Raw genomic sequence first — 19,940 nt, forward strand, 5'->3', positions numbered from 1 at the left:
TCATAAATGTACGTGTGTGAAGACAATCTCTCTCTCTCTCTCTCTCTCTCTCTCTCTCTCTCTCTCTCTCGCTCACTCCCTTTATTCCCCTCTCTCTCCCCTCTGCCTCCCCCACCCCCTCGCCTACCTCTGCGCGTCTCCCCAGTCCTTATTTGGCTGGACGGGAGGGCTGGCGGGAGCCAGGCCGCCGGGGAGCTGGGGGGCAGGGCCGAGGAGGGAGGGTGGGTGGTGCTGAAGGGACAGCTCCGACGCGGCCGCGGCGGCAGCCACAGACAGATCGCCGAGCCCAGCGGCGGAGGAGCCTCTGGTCCCCTCGGCGCCGGAGCAGCCCAGCGCAGCCATGCCCCAGGCCGCCTGCGGGGCAGCGGCAGCAGCAGCGGCGGCGGCGGCGGCTCGGGCCGGGGGACTCCGGCGAGGCCAGGGCTCGGGGTCCGCTGCTCGGGCGGGACGATGAAGCGGCAGAACGTGCGCACGCTGGCGCTGATCGTCTGCACCTTCACCTACCTGCTGGTGGGCGCCGCGGTGTTCGACGCGCTCGAGTCGGAGCCCGAAACCACGGACCGGCAGCGGCTGGAGCGAAAGCAGCAGGAGCTCCGGGCGCGCTACAACCTCAGCCAGGGCGGCTACGAGGAGCTGGAGCGCGTGGTCCTGCTGCTCAAGCCGCACAAGGCCGGCGTGCAGTGGCGCTTTGCGGGCTCCTTCTACTTCGCCATCACCGTCATCACTACCATCGGTAACAGCCGGGGGGACGGGCGCAGCGGGACGGGGTCCCAGGGGAGCGGCCGCCCGGGGCACCGAGGGGGGGCGAGGCTGAGGAGGGGAGGAGGGAGGACCTGGGAAGGGGCGGTGAGCTCGGCTGGGGACCTCGGGCTCGTGGGTACTAGGGGACCGAGAGAGCGGGGCCGAGGGCGGGAGCCCTGGCGGGCACTGAGTGCCGAGGTGAGAAGAGGCAGAAGCGGGGCCGCCACGGCAGTTGTGAGCTCCTTCCGGACGCAGGAAGCCTCAGTCCCAGGCAGGGCTGCGGAGAGTCCCCCCCCTCAGCAACTGCCTCTGCGCCGCCGAGACCCTTCCCCTCCAGCGCACTCGTAGTTTGCCGGTCTGCTCCCGGGGAGCCTCCCGCGGAGAGAGCAAAAAGGAGACCCGAGAGAGAGAGAGGAGAGGAGAGAGCAGGACAGGAGCGGGCTTCGGCTCCGGCCGAGGACTTCGCCAGCCTCACTTTTCCACCTCCCTGAACTTGGCTCGGGCCCAGTGAGGGAGTTCCTGAGGCGGGGAGGGGGCTGCAGAGAGAGGAGAACGGCCCCTGTTCTAGAGAAAGACACTGTCCTAGGGTGTGCACCGCCGTTAGGGGTGTGAGGGAAAGTGAGCGTGTCAGAGTGTGTGTGTGTGTGTGTGTGTGTGTGTGTGTGTGTGTGTGTGTGTATGTCCGGGTGTGTGTGTGTCAGTGTGTGTGTGTGTGTGTGTGTGTCAGTGTGTGTGTATGTCCGGGTGTGTGTGTGTGTGTGTGTGTGTGTGTGTGTGTGTGTGTGTGTGTGTTCTAAGTGAGGGCGGACGTAGATGTCATTTATTTATTGTACGGAAGGTGTGTTAGTGTCGGAACTGTAACTACAAAAGCCAGCGGCAGGTTTTCCTGTGAGGCTGCTGGAATCTGAGACATGGCACCCACCGCATCTGGAAGAATAAAGGGCTGCGTGGGACTGTGTGTGCTAAAGGGGTGTGTGACCGTGTTATGTATCAGTGCGTGCGTGTGTGAAGGGGAAATGGGTGTGTAATGTTGTGTTTTTTAATCTCTCTCGGGATTGACAGCCTGGAGCGGGAATTCCCACCCCGGCTCTCCTTCCCTTCCTGCTGTCCCAAAAGAGAATCACCTTGTAGGAATAATTAGAATTCTCCCTCCTCGGCGAGTGCGGACTGACAAACCCACACCCACGGCCATTCCTTCCTCCGGGAGCCCGGTTCCAGGAAAACGTTCTCCACCAGGGCCAAGCCTGCGGAGAGTGCAGGGGACTGGGAGGGAGCCAAGGGAGTTTTCTCCGTGGCGGGGAGGCTCTCAGGAACACACACCTTCCCACCGCGTGCCCGGCCCTTTGCAGACCTCTCAGCTTCCTTCACGTCTTGGAGCGAGAGTTCATGCAGAAGTGTAACATCCAGGGAGATCCGGACTAAAGAAAATAAACCCGCTCCTCCTTCTCACAAATCCCCCGTGCCTCCCGGAGCTGGGAATCTCTAGTGAAATTTCATTTTCCTTCCATCATCTCATTTTCATCTTTTCTTAGGGACCCTTTTCTCCTGATAGATGTTGACTCCCACCAATTCCTGTGTCCCGTTTCCCATTAAGACTGGCTAAGGGAAAGGGGGTTGGGATAGTTTTGTTGGAATCAGAGGGAAGGGGTAGTATAATACGGTGGCAATTAGTAGGATTCAGTGACTGATCACTGGTCTGTTTTCTGTTCTCAGCTGAGCTCCTGGCCTGCTGAGGAACCGTAGGCAAGTCCTAGTGTCCCAGCATTTACCCCCGCATAATAGGCGTCAGGGATCATGATTTGTTGGGGAAAGGTTGCTTATTTTGCTGTTTTCTGAAGACTAAAGGTATGTCATCAGGAACCATGGTAGTCATATGGGAAATAAATCTCATCCCACATTTTCAGCTGGATACTGCAAAATAGGTTAAGATGATTGGACCACAGGGTTATTTGGGGAGGAAGCCACCTTCATCAGAACTGATGTGATGAGCTTGGTCTTGACTCCCTTCTTTTTATTCTTTTTCTTTTTCCTATTCCCACCTATATATGGAGACCACCTGGCTAGCTGGTCCTAGAGAGTTAATTAAAGGTCTTTGAATCACCTTCAGTTATAATCAGTTACTACATTCTTTCTATTCTTTCTTTGAAATAGCCCCCTAAGCTCCCTAATTTTTTTTATTACTACTGTTCCCATTCCTGTCTAGCCTTCAATTCTTTCACATCAATGCCGCAGCAATCGTTTTTAACAGATTCTCTCTGGCTTCAATATCTCTCCCTCTGCCTTCCAATCCAGCTTGCATATGGCTGCCAGATTAATGTTTCTAAAATACCACTCCCCTATTCAGAATCCTTCATTGGCTTCCCACCATCTACTGATGATAAAGTTTTACTTCTTATCCTGGCACTCAAGATCTTCTGCTATTTAACCCAGGCCAATACTGTGAAGCTGTTTTCTACTACTCTCCTTCATCCTCCACTCTAGTCTGCTTAATGCTTGCCCAACTGACCATGCACATCCCCAGCCTGTTTTCCCCAGCTCATGTTAATTCCTGTGCCTGAAATGCCCTCTTTTTTCTTCTCTACATATCTAAGTCTTACTCTACTTTGAAGACCCAGGTCAACATCAAATCTTCTTTCAGGAAGCCTGCTTACCCTTCTCTCCAACTCATGGGGATCATCACCTCCACTTCCAGACTACTATAGTCTGTACCAGATAAACTATATTCTTTCAGTTCAAAACATATTTATTAAGTAATTACTATGTACAAGACACGATGCTTCAGGTAGAAAGGCACACACACACACACACACACACACACACTGGCCTCAGTTTATAAAGGAAGATATAATATGCACAAAAGTAAGTCAACCCTAAGTATATATGGATGTTACAAAAGTGTTACTGCAGTTTTAAGCTTTAAAAGCTTACATCCATTACTGGAATTGGGAAACATTGTATAAAACAATTTCAAGAGGAAGGAGAGGCAGTGTGTTATTATAGATAGAGCTAGCCTCTGACTCAAGATCTTGGCTCAAGTCCTACCTTTGGCACAAACTGGCTGTGTGATCCTAGGCAAATCACTTAACCTCTCAGTATCCTAGGAAACTTTCTATTACTATAAGGTGCAGAGAAAATACTGGTTTGGGGCATAGAAAGTTTTTCTTTCGAGTTCCTTAAATCAGTGAAACCACAAGTCCTGTCTCAATTCCCTTGACGAGAAAATGCATATTAAATGGGAGGGCTCAGGAAAGGTTGAGTGTAGGAGGTTGGAACCAGGGCTGTGCTTTGAAGGAAGCTAAGGATTTGAGGAGGCTGAGGTGAAAAAGGAGTACATGGCAGACACTGGAGACTACTTGGCAAAGGCAGGTAGGCCAGATGTAGAATTTGATAAACAAGCAACCTAGAAGGTTAGTTTGACTGAAATGAAGAGTGCATAGAGGAGAGTCATATATAACAAGAATGGAAAGATAGGTGAAAGACATATCAGAGGATGGCTTTAAATTCTAGCCTGAGGATCTTGTATTTTGTTCTAGAGGTAGTAGAGAATCCTTGAAGATTGGTGGGAGTGACATGTTCAGATCAGTATTTTAGGAATAACTATTTATCTGGTTGTGGAGAGAATTGGAAAGGAAAAGGAATGGAAATAGGAAAACCAATTAGAAGTTTATGAGAGCCTAAACTAGGTAGAGACTCTCTGAATGAAAAGAGTGGGGTGAATATGGGATATTTTGTAGAAAGAAAATTGAAGAGAGCTGACGATTTAAAGGAAATTGTGAAGGATGGCTCTGAGGTGAGGAATCTGGTCAACTAAAAGGATGGCAGAGATATATTGACATTTGAATCTTAGCTTATGTTACTCAACATTGCTATTTATGTTTTGTGTTCACCCAGCTATAGTAAGCTTCTTGAAAGTAGATTGATGTCTCTTGCATACTCCAATTCTAGTCACCTATGTGATACAGTGGAGGAAATGCTAAATTTAGATGCAGAGGATCTGAGTTTGAATTGGGTATTGCAGTTTATTCCCTATGTTATCTTGGAAAATTAGCTTTGCTTCTTTGAACAACAGTTTCTTCATTTGTAAAATAAATGGGTTAATACTTGGTCCCAGGGAGGAAAAAATGGACCTCCTTCCTATCTTTGGAGAGGTGGCTAACCATGGGTGTGGTATATTGCGGATACTGATGGCTAAGATGAATGTCTCAGTTTTGTTGAAAAAATTTGTTTAACAAATTTCAAGAGAAAGAATATATTTGAAAAAATATACAAAAAAGATGTTAATGAAACTTTAAAAATGAAATCAGAGGGTTAGGGTTGGGTTAGATGACCACAAAGGTCCTTGTTGACAGTAATATAGTCTAATATTCTAAACTTTGCATATAGTGCGTTGCCAGTTGAATTCAGCAAACATTGATTAATGACTTATTAAGTATAAGGTATTGTATTAAGCAAAAGCAGTGGAAAGATGAAAATAAAAACAGTCTCTGCTCTCAAGTAGCTCACATGATATGGGAAGGAGGCAAAAACATACTTAGAAAAATACAAAATGTACATTAAAAAATAAAAAGTAATTTCAAGGCAAAGAAGAAATTAACATGTTAATAATAAGAGACAGGGACAACAATGTACATTCCCACACACCCTTCTGAAACCAGACCCTTTTACTTTCCAAAAAGAACTTTGTACTCCAGGAAGTAAAAGACTAAAAGCAGTCAGAGGGAAACAGACAATATGTGGTTCTGGTGATTATTAATTTATGATGCTTTTGGTAAGAGGAGAAACAGCATTAGGGCAGTGAGCCAGTACCGTGGTTGTCCCATGCTTCCCCTCTTAGAGGCTTTAGTCCCTTAATTATTCTTCCCCTCTCCCTCTCTGATCACCAAGCCCCACTGCACCTGCCCTTTGGGTCTGATTGAGAGCTTTCACCTTGTACCAAATACTCACAGAATACCTGAAAGTGTCTGGCATGGGGGTAAGGGAGTTGGGGGTGAGTTGGAGGTGCGACAAAGGTGCTGCTATTGGGCATTTTGAACTGGGAGCTCAATTTTTGACTGATAGAAAACTCAGAGCAGCAGCTGCTTCTGCTTCAGAGCCCCTTTGACAGCCTGGGTGGGCCACCTTCTAAAACAGCAGGAGTCAGATCTGTGTAAAATGATCCTTCCCTTTTTCTTTCTGAGTGTCCCTTGGATGGCCCCGGCAGCCTTTTCCATATGCTACCACACCCAGATAGAGCTTGGGCCCATGCTTTGTGAGATGAAACTGTTTATGGACTGCCTTGTGACTGGTGGAGACAGTAAAGATCTGTTAGCTGCTCTTTGAGTTATTCAGGGGATCTTAGTTTAGAAAGAATTCTTTAAGGAAAAACTTTTTCTTTGGCCTTATCTTTGTTCATTAATGAGGAGCTTAACTATATTACTTTTAAATTACTAATCTCCCTGAGGATAGTGTCTATGTTTCAATAGCTAGAATGTAAAAAACATTAGATCAAAACTCTTGATTTTCTGTTTAAAAAAATCCTTTGGCCCAACCTCCTAATTTTGAAGATGAAAAAACTGAAGCTAGGCTGAAGGCAAAAATCATTGCAATTATGTCTCTGTATCCTCTGACATGCAATGGACATTTAATAAATGCTTGGAAATTGATTGCCCAAAGTTACAAAGCTCAACCAGGCAGAGCTGGGGCAAAAAGTAGGATTCCAATGTCTTTCCACTACACCAAGTTTCCTGGCTTAGAAAGCCAGTTTAGTACCAGACTATATGTTAAATGCCAAAAGGAAGTAATCTGATGGATGGAATGCCTGAACAGAAGTCAGGAAGGACTGAGTTCAAATACCACTTCAAACAGCTTACTAGCTGTGTAACGTTAGGCAAATCATTTATCTTTTCTCAGCCACACTTTTATCATTTGTAAAATGGAGATAATAATAGTACCTACATCATAGTGCTATTGAATTGAATGAAATCATATGTGTAAAGAAATTGGCATACTTTAGAGTGGTATAGAAATGTTAGCTATTATTATTATTGTTTTATTCTAAAGGCAATAGGAAGCCACTTGTGGGTGTAGAGGGGCTGGGGAAAATAACATGGATCAGATATGTGTTTTAGAAAAATCAGAGACCCCAGTTTCTAGATATGCATGGGGCCAGTCTCCCTTGGGGCTGGCAGGTTATGGGGAGGACTTTTCTTTTTTGAACATGCTTTTGCTGAAGGAAGGAGGACACGTAGCTAATTAATTATCCAGAGTCACAGAACTCTTAGAGATAGGTCCTCCAGTCCCATCTCATCCACTTCTCTATCATATGAAAGACTTCCTAGTTCTTGCCTCACAACCATCCTGAGATGGAAGGCAGCTGAAGCAGTCAGAGTCCACTCCATGAATTAGGAGACCTGGATCCCAAACCAAGTTCTGCTTTCAGACCTGAGTGACTTTGGGCAAGTCATAGAAATGATTTTTCTGGCCCTCAACTTTTGCATCTATACAATGAAGGCGTAGGATTATATGATTTCTAAACATTCCTTCTTGCTCTAGATTGATGTAGATTCTATCTCTATATTTTCTCCCCTTCAGGACCACAGAACAATGTCAAGCTTGGAAGGCCCTGGGGGATAATGGATCACGGATGAGATCATAGAATTTAGAGCTGGCAAGAACCTTAGAGAACAGAATCATAATAAAGCAGACATCATTTTAGGTTTTACAAAGTGCTCCATTATTTCATCTGAGTCTCACCATCTATAGTTCTGGAAGGTGGCTCCAACTAGGTGCCCTATGTTACAATTGTTGGACAGCAAGATCTGTATTAGGGCTGAAATTGAAAGCTCAAAAAACTAGAAAATGTGAGAAATCTGGAGAAGGTGATTAGATGGCAAATTGTGGATTTGAACCCTGAACCCCTGATTGTAAGTCCTGTGCCCAATATCATATTGTTGAATATGTTTAGAAGTTCAGACTTTCTTCTGGATGGGCACATAAACTATCACCACTTGTCACTTTTTAAAAAACAACATACCAGTCTGTCTGTGTATAAAGTGGTAGGAATATTATAGGATCAATCAACCAATAAACAAGCATTTATTAAGCACTTACTATGTATTAGGCATGGTGTTTGATGCTGGAGAGGCAAAAGCAAAAATGAAATATAATCTGCCCTCAATGAGATTATTCTTTCATATTTCATAACATATACATACATATATGTATGTATAGCAATGTATATATATATATATATATATATATACATACATACATAAATAGGCATATAGCTATATAGATGTATAAGTGCAGAAAAAAATACAGATACAAGATGATTTAGTGGGGAGGGCACAAGCAGTAATAATGTGTAATAAGGCTGAAAAAATGAGTTAAGGTCATGGTCATGAAGAATTTTCCAAATAGAATTTATTTTTGGTCCATGGATAACAAAGAGTCACTGGAGTTTATTGAATGGGAGAATAATATGACCAAAGGTATGCTTTAGGAAATTCACTCTAATAGCTGTGTGGAGGATGGGTTGAAGAGAAAAAAAACCTTGGCAGGGAAAAAGTGCTGGGTGGAAGGAATCTTAGTGGTCATTTGATACAATCCCTATGGGCAACTAAGCAGCATCGTGGATTGAGCAGTGGGCCTGAAATCAGGAGGACCTGAGCTCAAATTCAGCCTCAAACATTTCCTAGCTGTGTGACTCTGAGCAAGTCCACCCTGTTTGCCTCAGTTTCCTCATCTGTAAAATAAGCTGGGAAAGGAAATAGCAAAGCACTCCTGTATCTCTGCCAAGAAGTTCCCAATAGGAGTCACAATATGTCTGAAATAACTCAATAAGTACATTCCCTTCACCTTACAAATGAAGGCACTGAGGTCACAGAAATACACAGATGATCATAATCATCTAGAGAGTCAGTGGAGGAGTAGGGATTTGAATCCAGGTTCTTTGATTCCAAATTCAGAGCTCTAGCTACCATACCAAGCTGCTGCTCAGAAAGGAACTACATGGTCAGAGAAGATACAGCCCCCAACCCAAAAGGGAGACAGGCAAAACACCAGACAGAGACATTAAAATGCTCACAAGGGAAACATAAACAAGTGCAGATGAATATAGAGTAAATTGCCACTAAAAATGGTGCTCAGCTGGCAGCTCAAATGGAAGATCTGGGTGTTGGTTTATTTTAAAGCAAAGAAAAAAAATTTTCCTCAAACTCCAAAGCTTTTCCCTAACTCACCCCTGGGTCAGTCCTTAGCAGGGACCAGACCAGGAATTCCCGGGATGCTCTCATTACCACAGAACAAAATGATACATTATACTTTAAAAAAAAAAAAAAAAAAAAAAAAAAAACAGGGTCAGTTGTGGCTCTTGCCTTCTGGGCTCCAGGCTTCAGAGACATCTTTGGAACAAGATAGAGCAGTCATAGAATTTGACAAATAGGGTGCTAGAGGTAGAGCTGAGACATGAACCCAGCTCTCCTGGCCCTTCTGCTTCACTGCCCTTAGAAAAGTAAGGGACCATAAATAGCTATTTTCCTGGGCTAATTTCCATGCCTCCCACCCCGGCTTCTACCACCCTTTTTGGCTCCCCTTAATGCCAGTGCTTATTATTTTGACCGTGATCTCCACGCTATGATACCTGATACTGCCCTTTCACTGAGATCGTTCCAGGATTTCTAGCCAATGTCACCATCCCTCCCCAGGGAGACCCACCTGACTGCATCCTTCACTGTTTCCAGATGCAGCATCTGCCTCTGGTGCCCAGAACATGCAGCCTGAGCTCCTCCAAACCCCCCTCGCTGTTCCTTTCCCTACCTGGTGTTGCTCTCATTTTACTAAAGGCCCTTCTGGCTGAGTTCAGACCCTTCCCTTTCCCACTTAGGGACACACTGCAGCTGGCCTCTCTACCAAAGCAGGGAACATAAAGAAGGAATCTAGGGCCTTAATCCCAATTCCAAAGGAACCCTTTTTAAGAATTATGCGAGCTTCTAAGAAACCAGAGCAAGAGAAATGGTCTGGCTCCTAGCTACTGGGAAACAGGGCAAGCCAAAGTAGGAGTTACTCCTAATTGTCACCAGTAATCCTGGGCCCCTAGACATCTGGTTTGTGTTTCACGGTCATCTCCACCATAGTTGCTCTTGTTCCCAGGGCTTCATTCTGCACCTTCTCCTGGCCAGCCGTACTATGATCATAAGACTTAGAGCTAGAGACAATCTTAGAGATCATATAAATCCAACCCCTTCTTTTACAGCTGAGGAAACAGGTTAACTGGAGGAGGAAATAGATTAAGGAAAGAAATGATGTGACTTTCCCACAGTCACACAGGTAGCCAAATCAAAATTCAACCGCTGCCTACAGATTCCAAACCAGTGTTATTTTTTCACCGCATTCTGCTGCCTCCACCCCACTCTGGCACCCCTCACACCCTCCTCAAGCTAAACCAGACAGGGTGGCTGAGAGTCTCTCTGGGATGCCAGCGCTGGCTTCATGAGGCTGCAGCAGTTGTTCTCTGAGTCTGGGGAGGAACAGTGGGAGTTCTAAAATGCCAGGAGAGAGAGCGAGGAAACGCCAGGTTCCCAGTTGATACTTAACCCAGAGTGTCCTGGCAAGAAATCTGCTGCTCTGACCAGAAAGAGACCAGAGTTGGAACTGGAGGGGAAGGGTGGAGCTGGGAGAGGAGGGGAGCCAGCCATGTTGCAGGGGCTTTGTCCAGTCACTCAAGTAAATCTGGAAGGATTAGCCACACAGAAGGAGGAGAGGGAGGAGGGAAAAAGGAAAAAGGAGGAGAGTAAGTGCATGCATTTGCTTGGAGGTCCAGAAGTATAACCCCTATATTAGATACTCTCATAACATAAGGAACCCATGATACACTCTGGGACATTTTCTCATTCTCTTTGCTCATAGCCCCCATCCAGGAAATCTGTGACAATGAATGAAGTTATCTCCAGAATAATATGATCAACTCCCCAAACTAAATAACTTGTGAACTAAAATCAATCAACCATTTATTAAATGCTTACTTTGTGATAAGGATTGTACTTGGTGCTGGTCATACAATGACAAAAAAAAAATGAAACAGTCCTTGCCCTTGAGGAATTTATATTCTATCTACATTCATAATATAAAAATCAAAAATTTTTATTAAAAGGAAGGAGATAAAATTAGCATTCATGGAATGACAGATATAGAGATGAAAGGGACCTGAACCCAAATGAAGATATAAATAAATCTTCTGAACTACAGACCCTGATGTGGGCTCCCCAACCTGTTTAATCCTGTGGAAGTCCACTGCTACCTGCTGCTCATAAAAGAACATGGAAGGATGCTCTGTCCTCACTTTTTTTCTCTTCCTTTCTTTCCTCTCTAATCTTTTCTCTTCTGTTTCTCTATTCTTTCTCTCTATGTATTTTTTGTTCTCTGTCTCTGTCTCTCTGTCTCTGTGTTTCTTTCTTTGTCATGTGCTTCCCCCTTCTCCCTCCCTTCTTTTCTCTGTCTTTCTGTCTCTCTTTGATTCTCTCTGTCATGAGTTGGGATTTCATTAACTTCTCGACTAATCGAGAAGCTTTATGAAATCCTAGTCCCTCAAATCAATCACAGAATCATAGATTTAGAGTTAAAAGAAAATTTAGCAATCATTGAGTCTAAACCCTTCATTTTAAAGATAACAAAACCAAGATCCAAGAGATTGTGTGACATGCCCAGTGCCTAAAAGATAAGGAAGTAGTAGAAGGAGGATTTGAACCTACATCCTCTAATTCCAAATCCATCATTCTTTACATTTTATCTCATTGTCTCTTGGCACAGAGTGTGACTTTAGAAATGGTCCCAAGGAGGTGAAGGGGACATTGAGCACATTTGCAGAAGAGATAAGCCCTTTGGAAGAGGAGAAAGCCACTTAAGCTTTGCAGAGGTCAAAGTCTTCCCTGGCTTGCTTTTTGATTATTATTATTATTATTATTATTATTATTATTATTATTATTATTATTATTATTATAAGGAGACTGAAGAAAAGTTTATAACATTGGAATTTGGTAAAAATCACATTTACATATCCTTTAAGGTTTATTTAGAAACTACTCTGTGAGATACAGGTAACACAAATATTATTATCCCCATTTCACAGAAAAGTGGCAGAAATAAGATTAGAATCCAGGTCCCTGGCTGGATTTGGAGTCAGAAGACCTGAATTCAGATCTCACTCTGCTTCTTACTGAGTGTTCTTGATGAGCCCCTTAACTCCTCTGTGCCTCATGTGCTTCTGTCCCTAATCTGTAAAATGAGATTTATTCTGAGGTCTTTTCAAGCTGTGATCCAGTGACACATATTTGCTAAGCAGTCAGTGTTCTCTCCATTACACACTCTGAAAGAAACATGCCCCTTTTCCTCTTTATAACAATGTTTCTTAGAATGTCCTGGGGATCCCCAAGACCCTTTCAGGTGGTCTAAGAAGTCAAAACTATTTCTGTAATAATGCTCTCTTAATTTTTAATATGGTAAACACCAGTAGTTATATCCTACACAAACAAAAGCTCTTTGGGATGCTGACACTAAGTTAAAAAACCACTAGATACCCAAGATCCAGGATCCACCTTAGTCCTGAGAGAAAGTCCCAGCTTGTCTTTTCTATTCTGCAGCTCCATAGGGTACCCGTAGACAAAAAGTCTCAGGGACACCAGGCTGGTTCTGAGTTTGATCCCAGAGCCAGTCCTGAGACCCAAAAGTGATCTAGGGCTAAGAACAATGCTGCTTGGAATCAGACTATACCTTTCATCTGAAATGGAGCCAGGTATAGTTTATCCCCATATGGATTAAAAAAACAATAACAACGCTTAGAGAAGCAACATGGGATGAGTATAAGTGTTTAAAACACTCGTTTTGGAATAAGGAAAATCTGGCTTCAAATACTGCCTCCTCTTATATTTAATTAGGTGCCATCACCCCCCCCCCAACTTCAAGTCAGTTCCTTCATTAAACTAAGGGAGTTAGACTAGATGCAATGTCTTCCAAGATCTTTTCAACCTCTAAATTTATAAGGTTAATAGAAACAAGAGCTAGCATTTATATATCAATTTTAGCTTCTGAAAATGCTTTCATGTGTCATCTCATTTAATCCTCATAATAATCCTGTGGGGGTAGATGTGTTATTACAGAGCATCCCAAAAGTCTCAGTACCATGAAACATCCTGTATTTGTCCTTATTTTACAGATGAGGAAATGGAGATAGGCAGAGGTTTAATGACACATTCAGAGTCACAGTGCTAAGGAAGTATTTGAGGCAGACTCTTCCAGATTCTAGACCTAACACTATTCACTGTGCTATCTAGCTGCCAGGATCTTCATGTGATGCTTCTGGCCATTCTACAGATATGGAGCAGAACTGAAGCCAGAGCAAAGACCTAGTCCTTCCACAGCCTACCCCCAAACCATTCCTCTCCACATGCCTCTTAGCATTTCTTCTGGGAGGAAAGTCACCATATGCAATCAGAACAAGAATCTGGAGAAAATGCATCTTAATAGTGTCTGTGCCATGCCTCATTCAAGCACAATACCAGGCTAGACCCAGAGGATATGTTGTGACTCTAAGTTATTTACTTTTTTTCCCCATGGACACACCTCTACTCCTACCCCCAAGTCCCTATTTTGAGAACTCAAATATCTTAGGAGCGCCTCCCATCTAACCTTGGTTGTGGACACAGTGTTCCTGCCCAGGAATGTACAGGTTACCTGAGCACAACTCTTATACAGAAAGAATCAGATTAGACAATTTGAGGAAAAATCATTCTGGCTTGTGGCTAACTGTCCCCCTCCCCACCCCACCCATCCTCAGCCTTCCCCTCACTTTGGCTTCCAGGCTCCAGCTGCCCCAGAAGATGAGAGAGATATGGAGACAGCTGTCCAGCTACAAAAAAGATCCTTCTTTCTGGGACCAGGCTTGTAGGCTTTCCCAACAGAATGATTACAGCCTCTAAGCTTCCCATCTTTTGGAGACAGGACAGGCTTCAGCTTGAAGGAAAGCCTCAATCCTGTCTCATCTGAGAAGCACTAAAGTGGGTGGGCAGCTCCCAGACACACACAGACACCAAATTCAAACCCACAGCTGTTTATTAAGGGAAGCACAATGAACATTTACTCCATAGGGAAAAAGTTGAGGTTGCCAGAGTTAGAATTAAGCAGAGAACTACTGCTGGGTACTAATAACCCCTCCATATCCCCAAACTAGGGTGATAAATTATAGAATCACAACTGGTAGGATCGCAGATGGCAGCTAGTTTAACCCCCTCATTTCACAAGGAAGGAAATTGAGGTTGCTGGAAGTTATTTACCCAAAGTCACACAGGTATTAAGTATCACAGGCAGAATTTGAACTCACGTTGTTTAACTACAGTCAGTGGTCCATACCAAATTATCTCTCTAGTAACACAACAGAGTTATTCAAGTACTTCTGAATTTATTGATTTTAGGTATCAAAACTGGTAGCATTGAATTCAATAAGCATTTATTAAGCATCTATGTTCCAAGTAGGGTAAACTAGGTAGTACAGTAGATAAAGAATTGGACTTGGAATCAAGAAGACTCATCTTCATGTTGAGGTTTATCTTTCGTTCTCCAAGAGAACCATGACATGGGAAGGTGATGTCATGACATGCATGTGAATTGGATTTAAGTGAGACAGGGCTCTGCAAAGTCACCAGCCTCATTCTCTCCTCCTGAGCAGTCTGGTTCCAGTGGCCCGATATAGATCAGGATGACTGGAGATGCCCCCAGACACGGTGGGAGACCTTGGCATTTTTAAACTAAGATCTTTCCCAGGTCTCAGTTTATCTGAGGCTATATCCATTTAGTGATTAAGGAAAGGTAAGAAATGAGGCCCAAAATGAGAGGTTTTAGCTAATCAAAAATAATCGGTCTGGGAAGGGAAGACTCTCAGGATTTCTGGTCAAAACAAAAACAATTGCTATGTACATTCACTCTGAGCCATCAGAACCCAAACAATGATCAAGGTGGACTTTGGAACCTATGGCCAATCAGTTAGAGCTGAAGTAATTAGGGTGAAGGCAAGGTCCTTAAAAAATAAATCTAACCCACAAATCCCAAGATATTGTGTGAAGTTTCAGCAATCAAAATTCATATTCCTGTAGGCAGAGTATCCACAGTTAAGGGTATGATTCCCTGTGTCACTACAGAGAGAGAAAGAAAAGAAGGAAGGAAGGAAGGAAGGAAGGAAGGAAGGAAGGAAGGAAGGAAGGAAGGAAGGAAGGAAGGAAGGAAGGAAGGAAGGAAGGAAGGAAGGAAGGAAGGAAGAAAAAGAAAAAGAAAGACAGGAAAGAAGGAAGGAAGAAAGGAAGGAAGGAAAAAAGAAAGGAAGGAAGGAAGGAGGGAAAGAAGGAGGGAAGGAAGAAAGAAAGAAAAAAGAAAGAAAGGAAGGAGGGAGGGAAAGAAGGAAGGAAGGAAGAAAAAGAAAAAGAAAGACAGGAAAGAAGGAAGGAAGGAAGGAAAAAAGAAAGGAAGGAAGGAAGGAAGGAAGGAAGGAAGGAGGGAGGGAAAGAAGGAAGGAAGGAGGGAAAGAAGGAGGGAAGGAAGAAAGAAAGAAAAAGAAAAAAGAAAGAAAGGAAGGAGGGAGGGAAAGAAGGAAGGAAGGAAGAAAAAGAAAAAGAAAGACAGGAAAGAAGGAAGGAAGGAAGAAAGGAAGGAAGAAAAAAGAAAAAGGAAGAAAGGAAGGAGGGAAAGAAGGAGAGAAGGAAGGAGGGAAGGAAGGAAGAAAAAGAAAAAGAAAAAGAAAGGAAAGAAGGAAGAAAGGAACGAGGGAAGGAAGGAAGAAGGAAAAAGAAAAGAAAGAAGAAAGAGATAGAGAAAGAAAATAAAGAAGGAAGGAAAGAAGGAAGGAAGAAAGGAAGGAGGGAAGAAAAAAAGAAAGAAAGAAAGGAAGGAAGGCAGGAAAGAAAAAAGGAAGGAAGGAAGGAAGGAAGAAGCTGTGTTGCCCAACTGGAATTGGTTCCCACTGGGGCAACTACTACTAGTTGTTGTTTGTCCTTCATTCTTGAAGAGCACCATGACATTAAGAAGGTGATGTCTTGACTTGCAAGTGAATTGGATTTAAATGAGGCAAACCTCACTCCCTTCTTCTGAACTATCTGGGTCTAACAGCAAGATAAAGTTCAGGATGATTGGAGATGGCCTCAGATGCAGTTGGAGATTGTGGTAAACCACACCATTATCTTTGTTTAAAAAAACCCCAAATGGGGTCATGGAGAGTCAGAAAAGCAACTGAAAAGCGATGACAAATATGCTATATGCTAAGTGTTGAGTATACAAAGACGACCTAGCCTTCGAAGGACTTATATTCTACTTGGAGGTGAGAGGAAGAGGGGGGACATTCACAGACCAATATAAAATCTCTACAAAATATACATGGAATAATGTGGGAAGGGAAGGGCCCTAACGTTCATGGGGATTAGGGAAGGTTTCATGTAGGAAGTGGCTTTGAGTTTATCCTTGAAGAAAGCTAGAGATAGAGATGAGGAGAGGTGTCTTCCATACTGGGCTTGGGAAACAACCCATGCAAAAGTTTCAGAGACAGGAAATGGAAGGTTATTTAGAGAGATAGGTTGGAGCCAGACTGAAAGGCTGTAGATGGCAGAGGGGTCTGCCTTGGTTCCTACAGGCAAGAAGGAGCAGATGGAGTTTCTTGAACATGGAGTGACATGATCAGGTCTCTCTGCCTTAGCTCTAGCTGACAGGATGATTGGAATAGGATTCAGTTTTCCCCCACCCATCCCCAGCCTAAGCAGAGGACACAGGTTTTCAGTTTTCTCATGTGTTCACTGCCTCACAACCATCTTACAGGGTTGCTACCAAGGAAAGGACTTTGTAAACTACAAAGAGCTATGTAAATATGATCTCCTAAGCTCCCCAGGGGAAAAAGGCTGCCAGGCCTCTTTTTATTCCTTTGGGCAGAATACTCACAGCTAAGGGTAGGATTCCATATGTGGACAAAGGGAAGAACTTACTATTTGACAAAAATTGCTGGGGAAACAGAGAGAAAGGAGGGAGGAAGAGGAAGGAAGGAAGGAAGGAAGGTAGGAAGAAAGGAAGGAAGGAAGGAAGGAAGGAAGGAAGGAAGGAAGGAAGGAAGGAAGGAAGGAAGGAAGGAAGGAAGGAAGGAAGGAAGGAAGGAAGGAAGGAAGGAAGGAAGGAAGGAGGGAAGGAAGGAAGGAAGGATTCACTAGTGCCCTTACCACAATACCCTAGATGTTTTGGAGTTGGTGGGACCCTGCTTGGATGCCATTAGGAAACAAACATGCTACTTAGAGGGTGGGCACTTGTCGGCAGTTGTTGGAATTCTTGTTGTCCTAGAGCCTAGCAGTGCTTGAAGTAAGGGCCATATCCCCAGCAGCTTTCTCCTATCTCAGCGCTTTAGAGAGAGAAAGCTGGGAGGTGGTGGCTAAGCCCCAGCTAATTCTTCCTTTCCTATCTCCCCCTCCTCATGAGAGAGGCTCTTTGGCAGGGAAACAGAGGTAGTTAGTGTGATGCAATGGAAAGAGATGACTCTAAGTTAACGGAATCTGATGCTTCTGATGCTTCCCAACTCAATCCTAAATTACTTAATCTTCCTATATCACTGTTTCTTCCTCTGTAAAATAGGGTGGATGGGGAGGATGCATCCCACAGCCTTGAAGACCTCTTCCAGTGCTAGAGCCATTATGCCCCTATAAAATCTGGAATTAGAAAATCTAGGTTGGGATCCCAGTTCCATTACTGACTTTTGCCCTGCCTTGACATTCTATCCATGTTGCCTATCTCCCTTTTATATCTTCAGTTTGGGAGAGGGAGGAAGGGAGGCAGGAGAGAAGCAGGGTGAAATTCTATTTGGCCTCTAATGTGAGACATGAGACTTGTTCACTCAGAACATAACAAATGGAAAGAAACTTGGCAAGGCAGTATTCAGTGTGACCCACTCACCCCATGGCTCTGATTCATAGATTTTCCATTATAAAGGGCAAACAGGAAGGGTCCTGAGCGGATCTTCCAAGGACTCTGCAATAAAGCAAGGGCTGGGGCCTGATCAACATTTCTCCCACCTCCCACCCTCACTGCCATCCCAGGAAGGGCCAGGAAGAAGCTAGGCCTGGGTGGAACATGTCCAGGCTCTCTGCTGTGACTACCTCTAGTAGAATTTTAGTCTCTGCTCTCAGGCTTGGTATCTGAAGTCTGCTTTGTTCACCTGCTCCCTATCAGGATCCAAGTGTCCCCAAGAGAACCCAGAGAGGGTGGCCAAGCATCTCTCTTGGGCACCTACCCCCGCCTCTGTGTCTTCTTATCTTCTGTCTCTCATATGTATCAAGATCTGGGCCCCAATTTTTTTTTGTTTGTCTGTTTGTTTTTTTAAATCTAGGAAATAAGCACATTTTATTGGGTGTTTTGTGTGTACTTCTCTCATCTGTCAGATTTACCAAGGCCAGTGGGCTGGGTGGAGTGGGGCAGGTCTGGGCTGAACTGGACAAGTCTAAGCTGAGTTAGCTGCCTTCTGCCTTTACTGCCTCTCCCTGCAGTCAATCAATCAGACAACAAACCTATTTTAATTGATTTATATGTGCCAGTCACTGTGGTAAGCTCGAGGGAAATAAAGAAAACCAAAAATAACTAGCTCACATTCTAAAGGAAGAGATTGGTAAATGACCAAGTACAGGTACAATATATACAGAATAGACACCATTTAGGGTTTTCTTGGCCAAGTGACTCCACTTAGGGAAGGGGTTTGCCATTTCTTTCTTCAGCTCATTTTACAAATGGAGAAATTGAGGCAAATGGGATTAAGTGGTTTGACCAGATAAGTGTCTGAGGCCAGATTACTGGGGGAGTTAGTCTCCCTGACTCCATCTGCCATCTAGCTGCCTCCAGGATTAGAGAGAGAGGTGAAATAGGGAAACCAATTAGTCCTCAACGTGATAAAGTGGTCCTGTGAGTGGAGAGATGGGGACTTATTTATACAAGAGACGTTATGAAGATAGAAAGAAGATTTGGCCTCCAGACCTTTGCAAGCCTAGTTTGAACCACGCTATTCTTTGATTTACCCCTAAGGAAGCCTTCCTCATTCCCATTACCTTCCCAGCCCCCAAGCCAATTAAAAACAATCTCAGGTCAGCCCCGAAGCCTCCCTGTCCTTATACCTAGGCTTTCCCTGTAGGCTGTACCAGGGCTAGAAAGTATTCCCACCCCCAGCCCCGTCACAAGTGGAAAATGTGATGGATTTAGTCAGCATCAGGAGACAGAATTCCAATTACTGCCTGTATGATCTTGGACAAATCTTAACACCTTAGTTTCCTCCTCCTTAAGTGGAAAGGGTTGGTCTAGGTCACAGATCATATGATCATAGATTTAAAGCATAAAGGGAATTTAGAGCTATGTAATCTTAACCTCCTCACTTTACAAATGAGGAAACTGAGACTCAGAGAAGTTATGATTTATCAAATGAGATAATCTATAAAGTTCTTTGCAAACCTAAAGTCCTATATGAATGCCATCTTCCTAGTGTAGCAGCAAAGCTTGAATATTAATTCTTCACAGCTCTAAATTTATGACACTAAATCTAAATTTATGATCTATGCTCTCTGTCCCCCTTTCCCCACCACTATCCAAGCATCCAGAAGGAAAAATAACGCTCAGGTTCTCTGCCCAGGGCCTCCTTCTGGAAGAAGTCATCCTTCTGTTGTTTTTTTCTTTTCTTTTCTTTCCTCCTCCTCCTCCTCCTCCTCCTCCTCCTCCTCTTCCTCCTCCTCCTCCTCCTCCTCCTCCTCCTTCTCCTCCTCCTCCTCCTCCTCCTCCTCCTCTTCCTCCTCCTCCTCCTCCTCCTCCTCCTCCTCCTCCTCCTCCTCCTCCTCCTCCTCCTCCTCCTCCTCCTCCTCCTCCTCCTCCTCCTCCTCCTCCTCCTCCTCCTCCTCCTCCTCCTTCTTCTTCTTCTTCTTCTTCTTCTTCTTCTTCTTCTTCTTCTTCTTCTTCTTCTTCTTCTTCTTCTTCTTCTTCTTCTTCTTCTTCTTCTTCTAAAAAAATTAAGTTTCAAACCATGACCAAGGTCCCACAAAATTAGCAGAACCACTCCTCCCTTCCTCATTCTCCTAGGACAGCTGGGATTTTAGTCTCCCACTCTGCAAAAGAAGGTCTCCTGGGGGAAGGCTGATCTCTCTGAGAGGGGGGTTCTGTGGCAGGTCCAGAAAGGGAAA

The 19,940-nt window shown here is 44.2% G+C and overlaps 1 protein-coding gene across 1 annotated transcript in view; it reads left to right on the forward strand.

The window, feature by feature from the left end:
* The first annotated feature begins 283 nt into the window (after positions 1-283).
* The window catches only part of KCNK3 (potassium two pore domain channel subfamily K member 3), a 63,644-nt gene continuing 43,987 nt past the window's right edge, over positions 284-19,940 (forward strand). The window contains exon 1 of the mRNA XM_074300115.1: positions 284-733. Coding sequence (XP_074156216.1) covers positions 451-733 — 283 coding nt within the window. The 5' untranslated portion in view covers positions 284-450. The remainder of the gene's footprint in view (positions 734-19,940) is intronic.

The sequence above is a fragment of the Sminthopsis crassicaudata genome, chromosome 3 (assembly GCF_048593235.1).
Source record: "Sminthopsis crassicaudata isolate SCR6 chromosome 3, ASM4859323v1, whole genome shotgun sequence".
NCBI classification, from domain to species: Eukaryota; Metazoa; Chordata; class Mammalia; order Dasyuromorphia; family Dasyuridae; genus Sminthopsis; species Sminthopsis crassicaudata.